The sequence below is a fragment of the Chelonia mydas genome, chromosome 7 (assembly GCF_015237465.2).
Source record: "Chelonia mydas isolate rCheMyd1 chromosome 7, rCheMyd1.pri.v2, whole genome shotgun sequence".
In the NCBI taxonomy this organism is placed as follows: domain Eukaryota; kingdom Metazoa; phylum Chordata; order Testudines; family Cheloniidae; genus Chelonia; species Chelonia mydas.
Window position 1 is genome coordinate 108,991,108 of NC_057853.1, and position 21,401 is coordinate 109,012,508.

The 21,401-nt window shown below is 38.8% G+C and overlaps 1 protein-coding gene across 1 annotated transcript in view; it reads right to left on the reverse strand.

The window, feature by feature from the left end:
- ENO4 (enolase 4) overlaps positions 1 to 21,401 on the reverse strand; it is a 31,705-nt gene that overhangs the window by 1,936 nt on the left and 8,368 nt on the right. Inside the window, exons 4-12 of the mRNA XM_007056319.4 lie at positions 19,077 to 19,222; positions 16,749 to 16,918; positions 16,338 to 16,469; positions 14,287 to 14,352; positions 7,289 to 7,456; positions 4,993 to 5,118; positions 2,278 to 2,473; positions 1,126 to 1,193; positions 464 to 581 (exon numbers count right to left, since the gene is read on the reverse strand). Coding sequence (XP_007056381.2) covers positions 464 to 581; positions 1,126 to 1,193; positions 2,278 to 2,473; positions 4,993 to 5,118; positions 7,289 to 7,456; positions 14,287 to 14,352; positions 16,338 to 16,469; positions 16,749 to 16,918; positions 19,077 to 19,222 — 1,190 coding nt within the window. The remainder of the gene's footprint in view (positions 1 to 463; positions 582 to 1,125; positions 1,194 to 2,277; positions 2,474 to 4,992; positions 5,119 to 7,288; positions 7,457 to 14,286; positions 14,353 to 16,337; positions 16,470 to 16,748; positions 16,919 to 19,076; positions 19,223 to 21,401) is intronic.

Genomic DNA, 21,401 nt, shown 5'->3' on the forward strand with positions numbered 1-21,401 from the left:
ACATCAGCATTTCCTGACTTTTGAGTGCTTATTCATGCAACCTGAACTTTCTCAGCATTGTTTTTGTAAAGAATATTTCTGTGAAATGGGTTGTAAACTGAAGCTATGGTGGCGATACATCTGCTTTTGACTAAAATTTTCTGTGAGGAGAAACCTTAATTTAATTTAATTTTTATCTTATTTTTGCCAACATGTGCTTGAAGATTCTAACCAATTAATTCTGCTGAAAAATGTGATGTAGGCTACTCCTCAAGAAGGGGACTATTTTAACACTCAGGTAAACAGATAATCCATTAGGACAACAATATACGCTGTAGCAAGTGCCATCCTAGTTTTTTGTCATTGCTTATTTATAGTCTTTTCATTCCTCTTCCCTCCCGTGGAGCAGTTTCAATCATTCCTCCTGCAATCTTTGTTCTCTTATTCATTGCAAGCTGAAAACAAGTAAGAAAGAAGCTCATACGCAGTGTTCCATTCTTGGCCAGTTCTTCCTCTATTGCAAGAAGGCGGTTGTATTTGGTCACCCTTTCTCCACGGGAAAGACCTCCCAACTTGATAAACCTGGCACCCAGGCCAACAGCCTTAGGACAAAAAAAGTGCATATTTTAAAATTCCACGGTTTAGCAATGAAGTCACTTTCTTCCTAGTTATTTAACTTGGTGTCCTAAAGTAAACCCCTACTCACAATACTTCTCATCTCTTTATGTGGGAATAAAACCTTCCTTTAGTTAAATGTATAGTTGGAGTTGCACACTAATGATCACTATCATAAGAAATGAAACTTTATTTGCAAATGCAATGTCAATACAAACAGACTATCAGAGCTAAGATGTACTATACAAGATTGTTATTACTACTCAGGTATAATTTCAGTAATTCATTTACATTTTTACAGACTAATGCAAGCAAATAGATAATACACACTTAAGTATGTTCTCTTTATCCTGCTTTGGCTATTTTCTTGCTTTTAAAAATAATAAAAGTTCAAAGATTAACTCTCTGTAAAAGGTGACTTTCTAAGGAAAAAACCCCTTTTAATAGGTTATATGCCTTTCTCCTAAATACCAGTTCATGATAAAAGCAATGGTTTAGCAATTCTGCAACTGAACAGCCTTCAATACATACCAGATCTACAAGGCTGTCATCAGAAGACTCTCCAGCTGGACTTCCTAATATGGCAATATGTTTTTGACCTATAGAATAAGAGTTTTTAACCTTCATTAGTAAATATTTTATATATTTCACAAAAATATAGATTTCACTTTTTATACATTAAGTCCTTTGGCTCGCTCTGAGGTTAAATACAAATAGGGGAAAGATGGAGTAAATGCCCTCCTGATAGAAAAGTACACAATAACATCAGTTTAACTGTTGCAATATAATATCTGTCTGCATTTTTATTATTTCTCTTTTTACCTTAAAACTATTTCCTTTCAGCCTGGCTAAGGTGAGACCGAGCATCTGTGCTCTAATTCTTATAACTACTACAGGCTGAGTTGATCATTTTGGCAATGTATTCCAGATGGTAGAATGGGGTTCTAGGTACTGTATTCTAATTCTAAATGTATTCTCTAGCATAGCAGAAGTGATTTCTCTTCACTATGAAAAGCAGCCCTCCCACCTGGTGTGATTTAAATCCTAAAGCTCACTGTTCGTTGATTTTTGACATGGTGGTTTTTTATTTTGTTTTATTTGAGGGAGGAGGGGAACAGTTAGATATATAAAAACGTATCCATAAAGTCTCTGGGAACCTATAAAGAACAAAATAAGATATTGACAAATGTAACTCCTCCCCCCCCCCCCCCAAGCATTACATACAGTAACGACCAAGGGTCAATAACAGAGAATCATTAATTTATCTGTCTAGACTACATTTGTGGACCAATCTGGTTTTGTTTGTTTGTTATAGGTAACATTTCAGCTTCCTCCAGTTCAGCTTTTGTTTGTATGTTTGTTTTTCAGTTCTGGTGTCTGAATATATAAAGTTTAGCCATAGCTTGAAAATACATACACATTCAAGACAGGCACAGTATCACTCAGGAGCATTTGAAGCACTGGAATATATTATAAGGATTCCTTAAATATTTTCAGAATATATTAACTCCTAAATATATTTGGCAATCAAGCCATGAGTTTTAATTTCTTTTAACAAGCACGTCCTAAACTGTCAACTGCTGTATTTAAATGTGAAATATTACATATTTATAGATTGCATAGGTGTATCTGTCTTATGTATTCATTATAGGGTTTTGAAATTCAGACTTTTCCACTACTCACCATCTAGAAGTCGGGTAAGTTCAGTGAGGTCAGATATCTTGGTTTGATTTGTATATTTTATTACAAGGCCACTGCATTTTGGTACATTTATATTTTGATCCTCCACAAGTTTAGAAATACTTTTGGCTGCATCTTCTGCAATCAAATAACATCTGGAACCAACAGCCTTACATATATTGCTCCATTGCTGGCCATCCTGGGTAAACAGTAAAGTAAATAATTAGTTGTTTAAAGGACAAATTTAGAAAAACAATAAAAAAAAATGTTGAGGGGTGAAAATAAGGTGGTGGTGGGGTGCACAGGGAACACCAAGTGTGAAATCTTGACCTCACTAACGCTGATGGCAAAGCAGCCATTGACTTCAGTGGGACCAGGATTTTGCCCCAGGGCTATCATTCACACAGAGAAATTATTTTTATTAGCGGACACAAATCAAATATATCACTGGCATTTTGTTTGGCTAGAGGGATTTTGCTAAAGGCAAGAAGAGAGCTAGTCACAGGTAAAAAGCATCAGCTAATATATTACTGCAAAATGAATTGAATGTAGGTGTCTGCTACCCAGATTACACTCCTGCAGACTTGGGTTAAAGGAAAACTAATGGAATATAAATAGTTTCCAGGCACTTGATCCAATATAAAATATGGCTAAATAGCTAGAAATTTATTTTAAAATCCATATCTCATTTAAATATGAAATAGTGAAACAGGAAGTAGCCATAAAATCGGCCTGATGACATGTATCAAGACAGGAAGATAAGAGCTGCAGTCAGACTCAGAGAGAACAGCAAATAAAGTGCCTTTTTTCTGTTCACAAATTATCTGTGAATAGATGGTAAAATTCTCAGATGTATTTGAGGTTTGTGAATTTCCTCAGTTCATAATTCTTGCTCTACCAATCACACAGAATCTGTATCTGTAATTAGAAATTTGCACTATGTGGGGCTCCAATTCAGCAAAGCATTTAAGCACATGCTTAAGTCACATTGAAGATAATGGCACTTAAGCACATGCCTAAAGTTAAGCACTCACTAAAGTGTTTTGCTGTATAAGAATGGACGATGAAATGGGTCCAGATTAGTGATAATTCTAAAATGCTCAAATGTTTGTGGAAAAGCTGTGTTGTGAATAAGCTTTGTCATTTGTTTTTGTTAAATAGTGAACTATTTTAAGCTGCCCCATATTCAATTTTTGATATTCTGCAGATTTCTATATTGAAAGCACGTAACTTCATCACAGCAGCTGTCAGGGGAAGTTGGAAGTTTTGGCAGCTAAGGAACAATCTGGGCTTCTGGCACCTTGGGAAGGGCGTGAATCAGTTTAGAACTTTGAGAGAAGCAAAGCTAGCTATACATTTCTGCTAGGATGATCAGCAATGAAATTGTTTTAAACGTTCATATTTAAATGGTCACCTTTAGGTTTCAGAGTCAACAACTCATTGAGATGAATGGGGCAGTTCACTCCTCTCAGAGCTATTGTTTCAGGCTATGGGCAGATTCAGGAAGATAACATTGCATTGGTTTACCCTTGGTTCACATTTTTAAGGTTTTCTTCATAAGCATGAAGGCTAGAAAGCTACATTGTTTTTAAATGAAAGCTTAGGGATTTGGTGCACAATTCTGCTCCAAGGGATAGATTCCACATAAAATTATGTGGCTGCAGAACAGTGGAAAATATATTTCCATGGCTATAGTTGGGTTTTTGTCTTTTTGAAATATAGCAAACCTATATATTAACATAATTGGAAACAATGATAAAACCATTGATATTTAAATGTATAAAATCTGTCCCTTTCATCCATATAAATATCTTAATATCATATTTAATATTCTACTTAATTATAATTTATTGGCCAAATCCATTTGTCTCTTCTAATTTTGATTTTATTGGTAGTTAAATCTAATGTTAATATACTCCAGTTAATTCTATGTGGTTCTACCACTACTTTTAATGCTGTGGAGCAGCACTGTCAAATATAGGTTTATATTGCAGTATGAGTGTAAATGTTGGTGCGATAGTATCATAGCAACTTATTACTAAATGATTCTTAGGAATGTACAGCTATGTCTAATTCTTTTTTCCTGCTTCACAAGTAGTTTTTCACTTTTGCAATGTATCTAAAATACTATATGAGCACCCAAGAAAGGATGTGTAATTCAAATGACAGCGGCTTAGCAAGTAGAATCTGCCAGAACTTCATTTTCATTTAATTCTTTAAAACACATTATATATTGTATATCTGCATTATATCTGACCTAAATATCTATGAATCTATGAATCTAATCAGGATTAATTTCTATCAAGTGTCATGTCAAATGTATATAAACTAAGGGCCATATTACCAATTTGTGGACATGTGAACGAAGTCTGACATAAATTTTCATTCTGTGGGTCTCCAAGAGAGTGAAAAATGCCACTTTTTCTTTATGGTTTTAATTTTTGGTAAACACATGCAAGCTCAGTGAAATTCCTTCCACGGTTCCTGATGAGTACACAAGGCCTGTGCAGAGAGTTAACATATGGCCTATGCATCACATTTGTACAACTTAAGCTCTCAGAATGGGGATTAAGTAGGATATAGGTGGTGAATAAATGGTGTACTGGCCCTCTGGATAGGTGTGAATTTTACCCACGAGTGTTTATGTATGGCTTCTTATTTCCCTTAGAAAATATATTTCCCAAAGCATAATCTAAAAGCTTTCAAAATATCTCTTACCTCTTTCCTCAGGGGATCTACTAATGCAATAATAGAGGGGTATTTATTAATTAGGTCCACATACATATCGACCATTTCATCAGGACTCTTGAGTGTTCCAGTCAGTATTTCATATTTTCCTTTGGTCTAAAAACATAAGTTAAATGTGTAAAAGATAAAAACGGTAGCAATTTTGTGGTAAACAATTTCCACGCAATCATGCAGATCCAGTGGCCACAAAACCCACCCGAGGTGAATGCAGGGTACATAGCCCTTATTTCAGTCCACAGCCCATTAGCTATTTACTCAGGCTTTGTGTGAGGTGGATGGAGTTTACCTCCTGCTATTTTTAGACCTCTGCATGTCCAAGGCAGTGTTGCCAATTCTCGTGATTTTGTGAGCTTTTCACACACATACCCCACACAAAGTTTCTAGCCTTAATGAGTGCAGAAAAAAGCTTGAAAACATGAAATGAGCGCACTCTAAAGGCTCAGAAACCAGAGGGCAAAGAAAAAGAAGCAAAATATATTGTTTTTATGCCATTCTTGTGATTTGTGGGACCTGACTCATGATTTTTGCACACTTGAGGTTGGCAATACTGTCTAGGTAGAGGTAGAATTAATGGCAGAATGTCAAACTGCAGGAGAACTTTTAGCTTTCATCACCTTCACATACCATTAATGTTATGACAGTTCCCGTTGTTTCATCATTTAAGGTTCTGTTCATCTTAAAATAGGATTTCTGTGTGTGCCAAATTGGCCTCAGTTGGCACAGTTTCTGTTACACACCACAAGCGTCTTATAAAATGTCTGATATTAACAATGAAGGGTTTCTGTCATTGACAGCACTCAGAACATAAAAAAACTAATTAAATACTAAGCCAGACAGAATAGTACATAACCTTTTCTAAATAAAAAGCATCTTGATTGATTTCTAAACTTTAAAAACACCCAAAAAATACTTTTCAAAATTTCAGCCTGAGGTAAATAAATCTGACCAAGTTATAAACACTGCTAAAATAGGAATATGTCATAGAAATGTTGACAGCCAATTATAAGAGTGCCACATATTATTGTTCAATAGGTGAAGTTGTACCAAGCAATAACAGGTCTTTGAGTACATCTACGCTGCAAGAAAACAAAAAACCTGCAGCAACAAGTCTCAGAGACTGGGTCAACTAACTTGGGTTCACAGGGCTTGTGCTACAGGACTAAAAATAGCAGTGTAGCCATTCCTGCTAGGCTGGAGCCTGGTTCTGAGACTCACCCCCCTCACTGGGTCTCAGAGCTCAGGCTTCAGCCCCAGCAGGAACACCTAGACTGCTATTTTTAGCCCTGTCATGGGCCCACATCTGAGACTTGCTGCTGCACATTTTTTTGTTTTACAGAGTAGATTGTACCCTACACCTTGATGTGTGTATAGCCTTAAAACGTAACAGGTGTTATACAATAAAATACGGGGGCAGGGGAAGAATAGTGTGAATGGATTACAGCAGGAATCCATTACTTTGCAGAATATGAAGATATTTAGACATTTAAAGGCAAGAGGGGGTGGAAGCTAGGCATATAATTAATCTGCACATTGGTATGAGCGAAGGCTCTTTTGGAAACTTGGACTCGCATCCAGCTTAGGTCATAAGTGCAATGAATTTGGCTTGCTCAATTTAACTAGTAATGAATATTTGTCCATTAAAGCAGTTTGCTACGATTGATCAGAAAAGTCTCAAACAAAGAAAAATAAGAGTGAGCTGGCTGGCACAATTAGCTTTTCAGTGTTTAAGTTCTCAAGGCCAAATCCTGAATAATGGACCACACTCCACATGAAAAGGGATAGATGACTTCGTCACAACTGTCCCAAGTGTCTTTGAAGCGAGCCACAGCTGCTACGCCAGGTCATAAGGAGGAATAGCTGCCATGGCCCATTGTGCCTTGCTCCATGCAAGGTTTTATTCCTGTGGACCCATTCTGTTAGTAGGTATGGGTATATCTCATCGCACTAGCTGCCCCTTGTTCCCCATGTTCATATGCAGAGTCACTACAGAGCTCTGCTGCATAGTACACAAGGGCATGAGACAACTGAGTGGTCTCCCTGAAGCTTGCTTCCCTCCACTCACCCATAACATTTTTGCTGTCTTGGGTGGTGCACACCACCGGGGGGCCTCATGTTCAAAGCCTCGTGTATCAGGGCAGAAGACTTGTGTTTGTTGTATGTTTGTACACTGCCAACACAATGCGGTTGTGACATCTATGTGCTACCACAAAACGAATAAGCAATCACTTGAAAATCAGTTAAAGAAGAGATATTAAAAATAACTTACATAGTCCATCAATTCATGAGCAGCACAGTTTATTGCTAAATGTACATCTATTCCTAGTTCCAGACCGAGATTCCTGCAAGCTGTTTGCATTAATATCAGAGGTTGTTCTAGACTATCACACCCTGTTATTAAGCACCCCAAATGGGATATTCTCTTTAAAACTGGTGGCTGGAAATAAAACAGAAACAATATCTGTATTAACATATATGTAGCTATAGGACAGTAGGATTTCAGTCAACATCAGCTCAGAAAAATATAATGTTCTCCTCTCACAAATGATACTGAAAACCTTATGGACAATACACTATGTAATGAGAGGTTCCCAAAAGCTGGTCCATGGAAGGAAGGCTAGCCTGAAAACTATGGCAGGTCCCATGGTTCTGGCTCACCTGTTTCCAGGTGCTATAGTTCATTAAAAGACAGCCAAAATACTGTAAAGGCTCTCTTAATATTGCCTTTCCATATAAGCAAATTTTGTAATTGCCAAAAGTCTGTTATGAAATTACAAATGGAAGTTGGTCTGCACATCTGTGATTGCCCTGTGGATCCCCTCCCCTCCCAATCTCCATTAACAAGTGGTGAATGCTATGAAAAAGTTTCCCTTGTTATAGATCATGCCTTTTCCTTCCAACTGTCATTTACATTTCAAACTCACTTCCCACTCAGTTATCCTCATCCAGTAGTGTCACGTTGAGGTACCGGAACATTAAGAAATAGTACAGCTCTTTCAAGCCCTCATGAGGAAACAAAATGTTGCAGGAAATATAGCTATGGTATGGTCTTTATCTTGTTGAACATCAGGCATAATGTTTCTGATGTGGGAATATACTAGCCATAAGCAGATTGGCACTAAATCAAGTATCTCAGCTCTGCTTTGGTGTTTAACCAGCTACAAAAGTTGTGTTGCTTTATAAACTCTACTGCTATAAATGTTATGTAATAAATGAGTGTTGTAGCTGTGCTAGTCCCAGGATATTAGAGAGACAAGATGGGTGAGGTAATAACTTTTATTAGACCAACTTCTGTTGGTAATACAGACAAGCTTTCGAGCTTACATAGAACTCTCCTTCAGGGACCTCATGGGACCATGTCTATGTAATAAATAAGTTGTTCTTAACAACAGGTATATGTACTGATACCCTCAGAACTTCAGATTCCCCCCTCTACTTTGATGTAGAGCCTTTGTACTACAAATTCATTTGTGAGTGCTCTGTCCCACAATGCAACTTGGATTCCTTCATGTGCGGTAGCCCATGCTTGTCAGCAGGTTACAGTGCATACTACTGAATATACTAGAAAGTATAGCTGAAATCTTAGACTGGTAAACTGTTGCTACCACCTAAACAGATTGAATGACATCATGAGGTTCCCAAGGTAACTCAGCAGAACTGGGTTCTGTTGAGGAGAGAGTTAGTTGGGAAGGTGACACAGTGTCTCTGCCTAAACTCAAGAGGTCTTGAAGGAGTAAGACCCATAAGAAGGAGCAGAAGACTAGCTACAGAGACTGAGTTGGGGACCTTCTCTCAAATATAAAATTTGGAGAGATGGGTACAGTTCAGATTACTGTGTAAGAGAGAGAGAGTCTTGTACCAGATGGAAGAAGTGAAAAGGCAATTTATTTCACTCATAGTTATCTAGATATAGCATTAAGATAAGAATATGATCCTGCAACAGATAGTGCATGAGTCCACCTGAATGCTATCGTATTCCCAGGATAAGGCTTAAGTTTGTATTTTCATATGATTTCTCTAAATTGTTTCTTTTCAATTTCTTTATTTTTGCTTCCTCCTGAGGCCTGGTCTACACCTAAAACTTAGGTTGACCTAACTATGTCGCTAAGAGAAGTAGTTAAGCTGACCTAAGCCCCAGTACAGATACCGCTAAGGTTACATCTATGTTGCAATTAGACACCCGTGGCTGGTCTGTCTCAGCTGACTTGAGCTCGCAGGGACTGGGCTTGCAGGGCTGTGTAATTGTGGTGTAGATGTTCAGGTTGGGCTGGAGCCTGAGTTTTCAGACACTTCAAGAGAGGAGGGCCCCAGAGCTCAAGATCCAGTCCTAGCCCAAACATCTACACTGCAGTTTTAGGGTATGTCTATACTACCCGCCGGTTTGGCGGGCAGCGATCAATCCAGCGGGGGTCAATTTATCGCATCTAGTCTAGCTAATGTCTAGTGTTAGCTAATAGAATCCAAAAAAACACTTCCTATTAGATTATACAAAATGTGTCCTATCTGGAATTTAGAAGTCTTGACTTTGACCTTTTAAAGGGGCCGCTGTAAACGAACATTTTATAACATAGAATGTTTGGGCTTCCTGTTGTTCATGATAATCCTCTGGAAGCTTAAAACTAAAATATGTTTTCTTACCAGAGCTTTTTTCACTGCACTACGCGCACTGCCTTTTTTACTATCTGTTAGCTGAGGGTTGGACTGTTGGCATTGAAGAAAAAGCAATGAAGCAGTTTTGTTTGGGAAAATCCAAGAATTACATAATTATTTCAGGAAGAGAAACAAAAAAAAAAAGTTGATCAAACTTTGATCTCATAACATTAAGTGTACTCCTTTAGGTTTAGAAAACATTATTTTGGAAAACATAGAAGAGGAGTATTCTGTGTATAGTACAAAGTAATGATATTGTTTTATACCACACAATAACTCCTCTCCAAATGTTCATTTCAATGAAGAATGTGCATTGCTGCTTTTTCCAGAAAATTTTCACTTTCTGTGCCAACTGCATATGTTCTCCCAAAAGTGTGGATCTGGACTGACTATGCACCTGAAGAATAACTAGGGCCCCAATCCTGCAAAAAATGTATGCACACACTTAACTTTACACACTTTGTCAATAATCCTACTGACTTTAGTAGAACTATTTTGTGTGTAAAGTTAAACGTGCCTTTGCAGGAGCAGGGTCATTTCTTTTACATTGTACTTATGCTGGAATGTGTTTTCTTCTTATTGCAGTTTTTCTCGTAAGGATAATGGAATAGAGGGTTGTCTCGTGTTTGTGAAAATGTTCTATTCTACATTTCTGATTAAAGTTCAATGTCACCAAACAGGGGTTTGTGTGTGTGTGTGTGTGTGTGAGAGAGAGAGACAAATGGCAAAAGACATTGTTAACGCACTTAAGTTGCCTGGTTCATGCCCTTCCAGAATGTCAAGTGCAGTGAAACTAAAACTTCTGAAAACCAGAAAATACAGAATTAAGGTAAATGCCCCCTAGAGCTGGCAATAACCACTGGAAATTATCTGTATGCATTCCAGCTGGGTTCACTGTGTAGTGTAGCTGTACTAAATGCTGGAAGAATAAAATGCAGTAGCTTGGAAGAGCTGTGATTCTGATATGAAGAGATCTGGGTCTGAGTCCCCTCATGTATGTTGTCAAAGGAGAGAGATTTATGGATACCTTGAGGTTCCAATCCGCATCATTTCAATACAGAATTGTGTAGGTTGTGTCAGTAGGGCACTGGGGTCTTCTTGCCATGGGTATTGACAGTAGAAAGGTGGGATATGAAAGAACTCTGTGGGTTTAATGTTGGGTAGGGGAAAATATAGGTTTAGGTGGTATCTTATGTGCAAGTGTGAAGGAGTTGTAAAATTTGACAACTGTGATACTCTGTCAGGGGAGTAGGCTGTGTGTTTGGGCGTAGGGCAAGTCCAGGTAGCGCTTGGGAGTGTGTGTATTATGGGCACCACTCAGAGAGAGTACAATTAAGGCTGCATGAGTATTTACCTGAACTCTTATTTCCTGGCTTTCAGATGTTTGAGTTTTGATGAACTCGATGTTCTGGAAGTGCACAAAATATCATCAGGCAACCTTACCTCTGTGTTAACAAAGTTTATTGCCATTTTCTAATTTTTTTAAACAAAGAGAAATGTTTAAGAACATAAGAACGGCCATACTGGGTCAGACCAAAGGTCCATCCAGCCCAGTATCCCGTCTACTGACGGTGGCCAATGCCAGGTGCCCCAGAGGGAGTGAACCTAACAGGTAATGATCTAGTGATCTCTCTCCTGCCATCCATCTCCTCCCTCTGACAAACAGAGGCTAGGGAAACCATTCCTTACTCATCCTGGCCATTAATGGACTTAACCTCCATGAATTGATCCAGATCTCTTTTAAACCCTGTTATAGTCCTAGCCTTCACAACCTCCTCAGGCAAGGAGTTCCACAGGTTGACTGTGCGCTGAGTGAAGAAGAACTTCCTTTTATTTGTTTTAAACCTGCTACCCATTAATTTCACTTGGTGGCCCCCAGTTCTTATATTATGGGAACAAGTAAATAACTTTTACTTATTCACTTTCTCCACACCACTCACGATTTTATATACCTCTATCATATCCCCCTTAGTCTCCTCTTTTTCAAGCTGAAAAGTCCTAGCCTCTTTAATCTCTCCTCATATGGGACCCGTTCCAAACCCCTAATCATTTTAGTTGCCCTTTTCTGAACTTTTTCTAATGCCACATCTGTACGCAGTATTCAAGATGTGGGCATACCATGGATTTATATAAGGGCAATAAGATATTCTCCGTCTTATTCTCTATCCCTTTTTTAATGATTCCTAACATCCCGTTTGCTTTTTTGACTGCCGCTGCACACTGCGTGGACGTCTTCAGAGAACTATCCATGATGACTCTAAGATCTTTCTCCTGATTAGTTGTAGCTAAATTAGCCCCCATCATATTGTATGTATAGTTGGGGTTATTTTTTCCAATGTGCATTACTTTACATTTATCCACATGAAATTTCATTTGCGATTTTGTTGCCCAATCACTTAGTTTTGTGCGATCTTTTTGAAGTTCTTCACAGTCTGCTTTGGCCTTAACTATCTTGAGCAGTCTAGTATCATCTGCAAACTTTGCCACCTCACTGTTTACCCCTTTCTCCAGATCATTTATGAATAAGTTGAATAGGATTGGTAAATGATCTGGAGAAAGGGGTTTGTTGGTAGATGTTTGTGTTCATTCAGACAGTTGTAGTTTTCACCTAGGTTTGTACCGGATATGCTTCTGTGGCTAGGTAATAATTAAAAACCCCTAGTTTTACATAGCGCTTTTCATCACTAGACTTCAAAGAACTTTACGTCATTATCCCCATTTTACAGATGGGACATTGAGAGGTGAAGTGACTTGCCCACAGTCTCCCAGCAGGGCAGTGGAAGAGCTAGGAACAGTCCCAGTTCAGTAGTCTTCCACTAGATCACATAGTTGCAATGTGATTCTTCATAGCTCCTCCCCCATTCTGTACATTTTATTGTTGTGGAATAGGGATAATGTTGTGCTTTGAAATGTTTGCAATGTGTAGTTGCTACCAAGGCCGGTCATAGAAAACTTATCCATGGTCTACGTCCCCAAACCTTGACAGTTTTAACACATGGTGGTTACAATAACTTTGAGTGTGAGAGACTGGTGTGTTTCACTCCTCCACCCTCTATCCCACCATTCCTCACAACATATAGCCCTTCCACCAACATTTCCAGCTCCCCCTCCCCAACCTTCCCCATCCCATTAAGCCATTAGTTAGCACTTCAGAAGCCAGAAGTTGCTCCTTCCTATCTCCTGCCCTGTGCTGCTGCATGCATATATCACAGGCAGCAGCTTACTGGAAGGTGGCACACCACCTTAGTTATATAGCCCAAGCTGCACTGAGCTGGCTCCTCACTCCCACTACCCATCCCAAGCTGGGACTCTGCCCCTGCTTCAGTCAGGCTTCCCCAGCCATGCCCCAGCTCCACCCAATCCAAGCCTCCTCCAAACCGGGCTCCCTCCACCACACGGTCTGGTTAGCCCTGCCCATTCACACCCACTCCACACACAGGTGAGGTATATGTTAACTACTCATTTTCTAGATTTCAGGGAGAGGGGCTCAGTCACCTAAAGACGAGCAGGGTCCTCCAGATCCCAGAATACACAGCCAGCAATGGTGTAGAGCTCCACCACAGTCCAACATGTACACAGAAGGGCTGACAAGTCCACAGTTCCCTAAAACTCCAACTTCCTCTCCTACCCCTCATATTCTCCAACCCCTCCTGTCTTTTCCTTTCCCACCCCCCCAGTTCCGGCCCTCTCCTCTTTAGCTGAGTCCCCAAGCCCTCTTCCCTTCCCTCCACCCATTTCCATTTATCTCCCCTCCCCATAATACTCCCACCCCTCACTGAAGACCCAAACCTCTCTTCCCTTGTTACCACTTACTCTTGCACCCGTCACCCCTTCCTTCCCACTCACATGTGTAATTTATTTTCTTTTCAAAAACAGTCACAGCACCTTCTGAGTACTCTGCTGCACTTAGATTACATATCACAAAAAACACCCTTGACAGAAGCAGATTTTTCACAACTGTTTACAGTTCATGCTTAGATTTCTGCCTAGGGTGGATTTCAAACTTCAAAATTGCTAGAATCTGTGAACGTCATAAAACACTATTTTTTGTTTGTACTTTTCTTGGAACTGTATCTCGGAAAACCTTTGTTAAATGGTTCCAAATTTGGGTCACTGACCTTATCTCACCGCCCCCTTCAAAAAACCAAATTTCAAGGCGATCTAATTACCCTACAGATTTTAGGGCACTTAGAACAATTAAGCTTTAAACAGAAAGCTGGCCTTAATCTTAACTATAGTAGAGCTATTGCTCTGCTATAATGTGTGTATAATATATGGGTGCGTGAAATAAATGCATTTACTATATTGTGCCTAGGGTGACCAGATAGCAAGTGTGAAAAATCAGGACACTTTTTTTTCAGGGGGAGGCGGGGAAGGGATAGTTGGGTATATAAGACAAAGCCCCTAATATCGGGGCTCATACTATCAGGAAGTCTGGTTACCCTAATGCCACAAAACTGATAGAAATGTGATACAAGGCCCATTTTTCAATATACACAGGTAACAGATATGAATGTCATATAATAAATCTTATGTTCAGTATTAGAGAGGCCATATGAAGCATATCAACAGTATTAACTCCACAAGTTATTAAATTAGGATTCGTTTTTATCTTACCCCTTTGACTACAGGATCCAGCAACCTCATCATTTGTTTCTGAATCTCCAGAAGCCTTTCGGTACCCTTTAAATTAAATAACAATAATCATCCAAAACAGAATTATTATTTTGCATTAAGAATGTAAATTAAAACATGAGAACATTTTCTTTTCTTCAAAAAAAATGTAGCTCCTAATGCACACATTCCAGTGCACATTTTTATTCTATAGGTCTGATTAGCACAAACACAAATCACAAATTATCCATGGCCTTCTGATATGGTCAAGCTTCTCCAGTGCTAGAGGGTCAGTAGCAGTGGAGCTAGGACCAATGATTCCTTGTCTTGCTGAATGGGAGTAAGCAGAACCCTAAGAAGAACCCTACCTGAATTAACAACCAGCAGACACATTGGTCTGCCCCCTTAAGATCTAAGAGGAGGGGAAAAGCTAGATGACTGCCTCAAAACTCAAAAAGTGATGCAGGCACCAGGAAAGAAGGCTACCTGTCTATGCTCCACCTCATAATATATAACTTCAACTAAGGGGATGTGCTGGGAGAAGGAGTCCCCAGTGGATAGGATCACAAGCCTGTTGGGAAGATGATATTCAGGGACCAAATATCATCTGTATAACTGCCCATGCCTACTAACCAGCACCTCCCTAGATCTATCTATGTAAGGGCTTGTCTATACAGGGATACTCTGGTAAATTAATCTGAATTAATTCTTAAAGTGGATTAGTTAAACTGCAATGAACCCCTACATGGATACTCTTATTCAGAATTAAAATGGTCTTAATTTGTTTTAGAGTAATTCACTTCCAAAGTCAATTGCGCTAAAGTGAATTAAGGCCACTTTCTTTCTGAATCAAAGTGTCCACCCAGGGTTTTAATGCAGTTTAACTAACCTACTTTAAATTCACACTTTTAGTTAATTTGGATTAATTTTTCTGAGTGTCTTTTTGCAGACAAGCCCTAGGAGATTAGCATCTAAGCACCTCAGAAACACGTATGTATTTATCTTCCCCAACTCCGTGAAGTAGGAAAGTATTGTGATCTCCATTTTACAAGCAAGGAATGGAGGAACAAAGAGGTTAAGCTCACACAGGAAGGCTGTGGCAGTCAGAAAATGAACTCCAATCTTCAGTCATAGTCTACTGCTTAACTACAAGACTATCTTTCCTCTTCAACTGAATAAGGAAAAGATTAACCCTCCCTTCATAAATCATATGCCTTCATATTATGTTAATCATGCCTACATAGGTGCACTAGTGGAGGCAGAGGTCACAGTCAATAACGTAACTACACAGGGGGCACGCTATTCTTGCTACTGCATGTTGTAGCAAAGAATCTCTCGTTGCTCCCCACTCAAGCACCCAGGAGGCATTATGCCTTTGAAAGGCACAATAGGTTATGGTGACAATTATAAACAACAAGAGTAAAGCTCAGCTACTTTGTTCAGGTCACTGGCATACAAAACAGAGTACAGCTTTAATGTAGGCATCTTGTGCAGATACATTCTTTAATGCCACATACAGTTAAGCAAATAAGGTGTTGACCCAGCCTGCCCTTATCCACCCTTCCTGCCACTTTAATGGGTTTTTGTTCCTCTTTGCTTTCCCTTCTACATCGTTTCATTTTAAAAACGATTTGTTCACAAAAATTTTTATATCTTATTGTGTACTTTTCTTGTGGTCATCCTTTTACTGTGTGCTATGCACTGAATGATATGATTTATTACCTATGAATGGCAAGCCTATTCTACCAATTATATTATGCATTTTATACAAGCCTATTATATGCTTCCACAGTATTACAAAACTCTGCTGCTGCTTTTAATTGAATTGATTCCTGTGATCCACTAGACGCACATATTTTATATTTGGAGATCTGCAATACAAAACATTCCATATTCTAACTATTCAGTTCTGCAATAACATTTTGTTAAGGAAACTTTGACCTCACCCATAAACAGAAATAAAAAACCCACTTTCTCAGGACTGTATCTAAAAGGTATGAGGTCAATAAATTATGATGTCATAAAATTAAAGTGCAAATAGTAGCATACAGTACTTGTTTAACTGTTAACTCTGTGGGTGGTATAAGCATCACTTCTTTCATTAACTTCAGTTTTCCAGATGACGATTTTCCACAGCTCAACAGAGTGACCATTGGTAGTGGCACAGTCAATTCCTTAGGCAAATCCTGAAATTGAGAAAGCCATGTGAAAATAAGACTGTTTAACTCTTATTGTTTAACCAAGTTTTTTCTTGTTTATTTTCGTTACAGACCTGATCCAAAGCCCAATGAAGTGAGTGGAAAGATTCCCTCCATTGACCTCAATGAGTTTTGGATTATGTCATATAAGGAGTCATCTGACAATGATCAAACTATACAGCTTTTCACTGAACATTCCTGAAGTACACAACTCTGGAATAGTGACTATAGCTGAGACAAAATGAAAAAAAAAATATTGTCAATTACCTGATCATGTTTCATCAGTGCAAGATGTAAATACAAAGGTGTGTTGTTAATGGTGGCACCAGTTTTAGCAACAGCAAGTGATAATCCTCCAATGGCTATGCTGCCACAGAGCACTGGTTCAATGGGTTCTGCAGGTGGGATTGGTTTCTCTGCAACAGAACACTTCTTCCCTAACGTGATTAAGAATATTTACTAAATGTTTTACCAGTTTAAAATTCAGTTGTGCACCTAAAATATCAGCATCCTACAAATAAGTAAAATATTGCATTAAATGTTATGCATATTAATTGATGCACTATGATTTTAAGGATTAATTTGATGTTTATTTCAATTAATGAATCCATTTTTTGTTGTATCTTGCAGCTCTCATCACTTGGGGTTATCTTGATCTCCAACTGCACAATGCATTCGACCTCCTTTCTGATTTTAAATCCCTCAAAATTCACTTCCTTCAGCTAGCTTTTAACCACTGATTTCTAGATCTTATCTTTTGCCCTTCTCTGTATTTAGATGTAATAATCTATCTTTCAAACTCCATATGCAAAGCATGTTTTGCATGTTCTTTATTTGTTGTAAACCTCATCCCTCCCTTCCTTTCTAGTTCTCATCATTTTCTGCATTTATCTAGTTTACATTATAAGCTCTTTGAGACAAAGTGCACCTTCTGTTTTCTGCTAAGTAACATGTACACTAAGAAGAAGAATATAGCACCCTTAAGCCATGAACTGAAGGGACCAGATTTTCAAGTGTTCAACACCCACAATTTGGGCTAGATTTTTCAAAAGTGCTCAGCATCCAACGTACCTCCTTTGAAAATCTTATCATTTATTTTGGTTCCTAAATACATGCTCTTTTGAAAATCTGACCCTTCATACCAGCATTGCAGAGCAATTTTCAATAACAAAATACAAATGCAACAGAGTACATTTGTAGTATTGTAAGTGAAGATTCACCAAAATAGAACCTTCTATCACATATTTACAGCATGTGATAGATTCTACACCACTTATACCCACAGGGTAAAGTGCAGCACCAATACGGATGAAGTAAATGAATGATCAAAAGCTAAAGCAAACAGTTGTTTTGTTCTCCAAAGATTCTTTGTAGGAAATGGTCTTTTGTGCCACATGCAACCAGACAGAGTACATTCTAAAACCAGCTAACAGCGGTTGAGTATCTACTACCCCTTCACTGTGAATCAGTAGCCACACCCATTGACTTCTAATAGCCAAAATTTTCTTAAATAAGTGTGAATTTATCGATTTTTACATTCAGCAAGAAATCAATGATAACTACTGAAACTAAGTAGTCAATGACAGTTGGGTATCAAAACCCACTAAAACTACTGTGTGAAGCAAAAGATGACATCTGAGAATGGACATGATAACTGTGGATAGCATAACTAATAATCTAAGTTGGACAATAGATGTATATTTGCATTAACGTGCACACCTATAAAACAATCTCAAGAAATTACACTGATCTTACAAAATAAGAAAGAAGTCAATAACAAGATAAACATGATGAAGCATCATCATCAGCAGAGGTGATGGCTCACTCTCCAATTCCACAGAAAGAAGATAATAGAAAGGAGACCATTTCTCTGAGGAAGTGAGGAAGCCAGCATGTACATACTCTTTCTCCTTACTTTTGACCATATATTTATTACCTTTGGTCTCCACCACCCATTTTCCTTTGCTCATACCACTTTCTCTTCCCCCTCCTTAGTCATTTTTATTCTTTCTGCTTCTCCTCTCCACACTGCCTCACTGTCTGATTCCCTCTCTTCGCAGACCCCTCCCCTTTCCTCTGTATTCTGTTTGCCTTCTCACCTCCATTCTTCCCCCTTTCTGTGTTCCCCAATTTCTCTTCTCTTCCCCCATTGTTTCTTCTCCCCATCTTCATTCCACTCACATTTTCCTGCTTATTCCTATGGTTCCCACTTCCTCCCCCATCATTTTCATCCACATCCTCCTCCATTCTCATTCCCAGGATGAAGAGTGGACCCCCCCCTCCCCCAACTAGGCCAATCACAACCTGGAAAGAGGCTCCATTACACTATCCCATGTGGCTGACTGAGCATGCTTTGTTCTCTTCTCCCCGTTCCCCAAGCTTTGCAGTGGAGATGACTTATTTTCATTGCTGACTGGTGCTCTGGTAGAGAGGAACTGCAGCTAGTGGCCAGGAAGGAGGTCTGGGATCCTGCTACAAAAGCATGGTAGAGAAGCACTGCTACCTTTCAGTGCCCATGGGGAGCTACAGAAGGTATGCTAGCATCTTTATTGATACCTATTTTGCACGAAATATTAGAAGAAAATCAACTGAAACCTAATTTGACTCCTTTTTTTTTGCCAGATGGTGTTACAGCTGATAAAGCTGGAACGCATGCAGGTGCAGAAATTGCTGCTTCTTGTTCTTCCCTTTCAATTTCCTTTCTTTCTTTTTCTTCTTCTACCTTCTTTGCAAAGTATTCACTGATGGGAAAAGAAAAGGCATAATGATTAGTTGCTTAAGAATATTATTAAATAGATGAGGAGCAGGTATGGGCTAGTGGGAAAAGCACATGCTGGGAAATTAATTAAGATCTATTCATGGTTCTGCTGCTGACGCCTCATGTGAACCTGAGAAAGTCAATAAACTTCTTTGTGCCTCAGTCTAGCCATCTCTAAAATAGGTTTAATAATACACGTCACAAAGGGATGTTATAAGGCTTAATAGATATGTACTTTGAAAACTCTGGACAGAAGTAACAGAACGGCAAAGTATACATATTCAAATGAGGACGGCAATGCTGTTTAGTAATTAAACCTCATTTTTCAGCTATTTCAAATCCTATTGAATTGAAACTCAGAGGAGATGGCTTAGTGGTCTAAACAACCAGCTTGAAGTGCAAAAACTCCTTCAAACTCAGCAAGGTTGACTCAGCTCTTTATCCTTCCACGGTAAATAATGTGAGCTCTATACAGAGAAGACCCTCAAAAGGAAGACTTATTTGCTTTGCACGGATATTAAAAATCCCATGGCACTTCCCCAAAGTGTCAGAATTTGGCCTAATTTGCTTATCCAAAAGGTCATCTTTCTCAAGAGTTGAGCTCTGGTTATATGGCTGCTGCTTTAGAATTGGCTGTATTTTAGTTGTTTGTATACAATGGAAGCAACATATAGAGTGAAATTTACCCCAGTGCAGTAGGAATAAGGCCATATAAGTGGTAAATCAATGGTTTTGTTCAGGCTCCCATCAATTAGATGAATTTCATCCATAGTGAAGCTTTACTCCACTAAGCATGTTCCACAGAGCTAATTTTCTTGGAATGCAACAGTTTATACCGGTCAGGTATATGAGGTACTCCATTCCAACAAGTAAAAAGGAAGTCCTGGCTACTAGTCTTCCTGCAGCTGCTCCTGTTAGAAAGCTGATCCCTTCCAAGAGGTAGCTGCCAGTAACTCTTACAACTGCAGAGGATGAAGAGAGGTCATACCACCATTCCCAGAGTGAAGAGCAGTCAATCTTTAACCAAGTAGGCCCTCTCCTATTAAAGTGAGACTCCATTCATAAAGAAGGTTTTTGGTGAAGAAAAAAAATCAATTTATAGTATGATCTGGGATGAAAAATGTTATACATTGTACATATAAAATATTATTAGACAATTCCCAAGGCAAACATCAATTTTATTTTTTTTAAAACTGTACAACTAAATCTGTGGGGTTTTTCATAGAATCATAGAATCATAGAATATCAGGGTTGGAAGGGACCCCAGAAGGTCATCTAGTCCAACCCCCTGCTCGAAGCAGGACCAAGTCCCAGTTAAATCATCCCAGCCAGGGCTTTGTCAAGCCTGACCTTAAAAACCTCTAAGGAAGGAGATTCTACCTTACTAGGAAAATCAAAACACCTTTTGGGGCACTTCAGATACTTTTTCAAATATGTTAGCCTATAATTTTTCTTACCAAAGACCAGATAAATATATTATAAATGGAAAAGTATTACCATTCTCCACGGCTTCATAATTTCTCTAAGATCAGAAGAAGTTTGTATGGAAAAATGCAAATGAACTTGATTACAGAATAGGTATTTTTCAAGGAAGCTTAAAACAGAAATCAGAAACTTAAAACAGAAACAAAAGGAGGTTGATAATGATCCCAAGGTAAGAGCCTTAGATATCCTCTCAGAGTGGCCTATTTTGAAAGAGTACTCCATCAAAACCAGAGATTTGTAAATACACTACGTGGGAAATTAATCTCAGTGCTGAGGTCCCATGGAAGGCCTTTCACATCACTTATGTCCTGCAGGGCACTAGAGGCAGTGGCTGAGCTGATGGCTGAGGACGATTGCAACCCAAGCTCCATGAGCTGCTGAGGGAAAGACCATTGGATCAGTACTAACTCATACTGAAATCAATGGAAACACTCCCATTGACTTCAATGGGCATTGGATCAGTTCCTTACATAGATCCAATGTGGGGACTGTGGCTGATATTCTAGGTCATAAGTCCAAAAGTAGGGTGTGTATGGTGTGTGTTAGAGGTGTATTCCTAACTCCCATCTTTGTATTTCTGCACAATGCTGGTTTATTTGGATTTTGTGCAGGCTGGGATGAACTTCATATTATATAAAAATATACAGCAATGGAAATAATATAGTGCAAGGCTTCTA